Raw genomic sequence first — 4,857 nt, forward strand, 5'->3', positions numbered from 1 at the left:
TGGATTAAGAAAATGTGGCACATATACACCATGGAATACTATGCAGCCATAAAAAAGGATGAGTTTGTGTCCTTTGTAGGGACATGGATGCAGCTGGAAACCATCATTCTTAGCAAACTATCACAAGAACACAAAACCAAACACCACATGTTCTCACTCATAGGTGGGAACTGAACAATGAGATCACTTGGACTCAGGAAGGGGAACATCACACACCGGGGCCTATCATGGGGAGGCGGGAGGGGGGAGGGATTGCATTGGGAGTTATACTTGATGTAAATGACGAGTTGATGGGTGCAGCACACCAACATGGCACAAGTATACATATGTAACAAACCTGCACGTTATGCACATGTACCCTACAACTTAAAGTATAATAATAATAAATAAATTTAAAAAAGAAAAAAAAAAACTTTGATTTATATATTGTGCTGTTTACAAAAATTAAAACCTTGTCCTTTGGATAGGCCAAGTTTTCATAGATACATCAAAAGAAGCACAATCCAGAAAAGAACAAATTGATACATTGGACTTCATCAAATTAAAAAAAACTTCTCTTTGATACTGTTAAGACAATGAAAGGGAAAAGCCAAGGATGAAGTGAAAAATTTGCAAATCATATATCTGATAACCTGTTTACATCTAGAACACAGCAAGGATTCTCAAAACTAAATATGACATCCAGCAACACAATTTAAAAACGGGGGAAAAAATCCACAGAAACTTCAACCGAGGAGAGATAAGGATGGCAAATAAGCAAATATAGAGATGTTCAATACCAGTAGTCATTAGGACACACAAATGAAACCCAGAATGAGATTCCACTACACACCTGTTAGAATCCAGGCTGCGCAGGTGGCGTCAGCGCTGCCCCGCCTCCAGGAAGGAACCTGGGCTGCGAGTGGCTGGCGGTCTCCTAGAGACTAGAGCGGCAGGGATCAGGAGCCGCGGAAACTGGAGAGGTGGCACCCCAGCGAGGGCCACCATGGGGGACCAGAGGCCGCAGGACCGGCCAAAGTCCCCGGGCATGGACTTCAAGCCCTGGTACTGTGACAAACCGCCTTCCAAGTGCTTCGCGAAGCGCAAGTACAGGCGTCTGAGGTCCCCGCCCATGGACACCCAGAACTGGGTATTCGTGACTGAGGGCATGGACGACTTCCGCTACGGCTGTCCGTCTCCTGAAGATACGCTCGTTTGTCGCCGTGACGAGTTTTTACTCCCCAAAATCTGTCGCAGAGGTCCCCAAACTGACCCCAAAAGCGGGCAGAAAAAGTTGCTCAAGAAAGCGGCCCTATTTTCTAAGCTCTCTCCAGCCCAGCTAGCACGGAAGAAGTTCGTAGAGGAAGTGGAAGCCCAGCTGACGGCCAAGCATCCCTTGGCCATGTACCCCAGTCTGGGAGAAGATATGCCTCCAGATCTCCTACTACAGGTGCTGAAACTGCTGGATCCTGAGAGGAAGCTGGAGGATGTTTGGGCTCGTTGTGAGGCCCGGGAGAAAACAACCGAGGTACCCACAGAGCCTGGTAAATACCCCTGTGGGGAACTCTGCCCAAAGCCTCCCGAGACTCCGGTGTCCCATCTCCACCCGGAGCCTCCCAAGACTCCGGTGTCCAGTCTCGACCCGGAGCCTCCCGAGTCTGGAGTGTCCCATCCCCGCCCGGAGCCTCCCAAGACTCCGGTGTCCAGTCTCCGCCCAGAGCCTCCCGAGACTGGAGTGTCCCATCTCGGCCCGGAACATCCCAACACTCGTCGGGTGTCCAGTCTCCTACGACAGCTACTGAAACTGGATTCTGAGAGGAAGCTGGAAGACGCACGGGCTCGTTGTGAGGGCCGGGAGAAGACAACCAACGAACACACAGAGCCTGGTAAATACCCTTGTGGGGAATTCTGCCCGTGGCCTTTCGAGACTCCGTTGTCCAGTCTCCGCCCAGAGCCTCCCAAGACTAGGGTGTCCAGTCTTCCCCTGAAGCCTTCCGACACTAGAGTGTCCCATCTCCGCCAGGAGCCTCCCAAGACTCTGGAGTCCAGTCTCCGGCCAGAGCCTCCTGAGACTGGAGTGTCCCATCTCTACCAAGAGCCTCTCAAGACTCGTCGGGTGTCCATTCTCTGCCGTGAGCCTCCAGAGACTGGAGTGTCCCACCTCTGCCCGGAGCCTCCCGACACTCGCGTATCTCATCTCCGCCCAGAGCCTCTGGAGACTGGAGTGTCCCATCTCCGCCTAGAGCCTCCCAAGACTCGTCGGGGGTCCAGTCTCCACTCGGACCCTTCTGAGACTGGAGTGTCCCATCTCCGCCTAGCGCCTCCCAAGACTCGTCGGGGGTCCAGTCTCCACTCGGAGCCTTCCGAGACTGGAGGGTCCCATCTCCACCAGGAGCCTCCCAAGACTGAAGTGTCTCATCTCCAGTCAGTGCCTCCCAAGACTGGAGCGTCCCATCTCCGCCCAGAACCTCCCGACACTAGTCAGGTGTCCAATCTCCTACTATACATGCTGAAAGTGCTGGATTCTGGGAGGACGCTGAAGGACGTATGGGCTCGTTGTGAGGCCCGGGTGAAGAAAACCGAGGAACCCACCGAGCCTGATAAATTCCCTTGTGGGGAACCCTGCTTGCAGCCTCCGGAGACTCAGGTGTCCCATCTCCACCCGGAACCTCCCAAGACACGTCGGGCGTCCAGTCTCCGCTCGGATCCTCCCAAGATTCGTCGGAGGTCCAGTCTCCGTCCAGAGCCTCCCAAGACTCGTAGGGTGTCCAGTCTCCTCCCGGAGCCTCCCAAGACTCATCGGGTATCCAGTCTCCGCCCGGAGCTTCCCAAGACTCGTCGGGTGTCCAGTCTCCGCGCGGAGCCTCCCAAAGCTCCAGTGTCCCATCAGTTCTCGGAGCCTCCCAAGATTCGAGCGTCCTACATAAAAGAACTGTTTCACGAAGATACACCAAACACAACAGAGTGCGTTTCTGACTCTCTTCAATATAGATACACATCAGAAAAACTCCGTGAATTCTTCAAGTGGGCTGCAGACCTGGGAGCTGATGAAGAATCCATCAGGAATCTGTTTGACTTTACCCCCAAGTACAGAGCAACCTATTACGACCAAAAGCTTAAGAAGGTAAAAGAGTGTTCCTCAGAGCTGAAGTACAGCATGGAGCTAGATGAAAAGGATGAGGACAAATTCTTCTCACAGGAAAAATACTGGGGCAGGAAACTCCACACGCCATCGAATTCTTATACCGCACAGCGTGTGAAGATGAAGTATGGAGCATGGTACCTCAAGCCTAAGTTGTGGAAAAAGCTAAGAAGTGATGAACCTTTGATTGACCCCAAGCTCTTGCTTGAAAAGCCTAATGAACCTGACGTTCTTGACGAACTTTATGGACCAATTGCCTTTAAGGATTTCATTCTAAGCAAGGGCTACGAAATGCCTGGCATCCTTGAAAGACTGTTTGCCAGGAAGGGATGGACTTATGACTCTGTTAAGACTCCCATTCAACGTGCAATAAGATTTTACAAGTACAAAGAAATCGCAGAAGCATCGGAAGAAGATTAGGTGGTTTTCAATTTACTACTTAATTGGGTATTTCTTGCTCTCATTTTAAACATCAATCAGAATTTATGATGACTGGCCCCGTGGATGTACAACTTTGGCAACATCTGTAACTTCAATACATAATGTTTATAAATATTTCTTAATGACCTGCTTTGGCTTCATTATTTCACATATTTTATCAATTATGTGATTAATATTCGTATATACTTTTTCACATTGTTGAAGCATTGTGAATATTACATCATCATGTCAATTATTTGTAAAAATACATAAACCAGAAATTATTATTATTAGAATTATTCCTTAACAGAGAAATAGGGTCAGGCACATTTGCTCATGCCTGTAACTCTCCCCGCTTTGGGAGGCCCAGGTGGGTGGATTGCTTGAGCCCAGGAGTTCAAGACCAGCCTGGGAAACATGGTGAAACCTAGTCTCTATAAAAAATCCAAAAATTAGCCAGGTGTGGTGGCATGCACTTTGTAGTCCCAGCTACCTGGGGGGGCTGAGGTGGGAGGATGGCTTCAGCCCAGGAGGTGGAGACTGCAGTAAGCTGTAATCCTGCCACTGCACTCCAGTCTGGGCGACAGAGCAAGACCCTGTCTCAAAAAGAAAAAAGAAAAAAAAATGCTGAGTAAAAGAAGAATTATATAACTCTTATTATATTAAAATTGAATGAAATAATTATAACAATTATTTTGCTAACCAATAATTAGAGTCTATAGGCAAAATAACGTTAACACTTTTTAATAGTAAAATTGTTATCTTTCCCTTTGGGATTCCATAAAATCCCCAAAACAAGTTTGAAAACTACTTATCAAAATCATAGTTGAAACTTGAGTTATGCCATTTTATCATATCTCTCAATAGAATGTATGTATTTCACCATGTTCATAAACCTTCACAACAAAAGACTATTACCAAATCATATAAACAGGTACGGAATAGGAGGTAGCTTCAACTCCCTAGCAAATCTCATGTGCAAAATAGGATCTGTTTGAGAAATGCTACTAAGCAACATCAAATATCCTTACATATCTGTTCAAGTTCAAATAATTTTCATTTCATGAATAGCAATTAAAAATACACTCATAAGTTTAAAATAATAAATCAAGTAACTTATTTACCTTTCAAAAATAACATGTAACACTGTCTGGTGGAGGTAAATTTGTATCTAAATATATTTGTAGTGTAGCTCTGAAGTGCACTTTTTCTTTCAGTGATGAAAGAGGCCATCTGTAAATGGAAGCATATGCATATATTTCATCTAAGTGAGCAGTGATATATACATCTGCCTATGTGCAAATTCTGTTTCTGGT

The 4,857-nt window shown here is 46.9% G+C and overlaps 1 protein-coding gene across 2 annotated transcripts; it reads left to right on the plus strand.

The window, feature by feature from the left end:
- The first annotated feature begins 913 nt into the window (after positions 1-913).
- On the plus strand, positions 914-3,695 carry LOC112617371 (protein FAM47A-like). Of its 2 annotated transcripts, XM_025374139.1 has the most exons (5): positions 914-1,714; positions 2,024-2,237; positions 2,388-2,667; positions 2,707-2,782; positions 2,888-3,695. In XM_025374139.1, the coding sequence occupies exons 1-5, from the start codon at positions 986-988 to the stop codon at positions 3,539-3,541; spliced, it is 1,953 nt and encodes a 650-aa protein (XP_025229924.1). In that variant the 5' UTR covers positions 914-985; the 3' UTR covers positions 3,542-3,695. The 2 variants fall into 2 exon arrangements, with proteins under 2 accessions (XP_025229924.1, XP_025229923.1); XM_025374138.1 differs by having other exon boundaries at positions 914-1,911; positions 1,984-2,056; positions 2,198-3,695.
- Positions 3,696-4,857: the final 1,162 nt, after the last annotated feature.

Source organism: Theropithecus gelada, unplaced genomic scaffold (assembly GCF_003255815.1).
Source record: "Theropithecus gelada isolate Dixy unplaced genomic scaffold, Tgel_1.0 HiC_scaffold_1610, whole genome shotgun sequence".
Taxonomy (NCBI): Eukaryota; Metazoa; Chordata; class Mammalia; order Primates; family Cercopithecidae; genus Theropithecus; species Theropithecus gelada.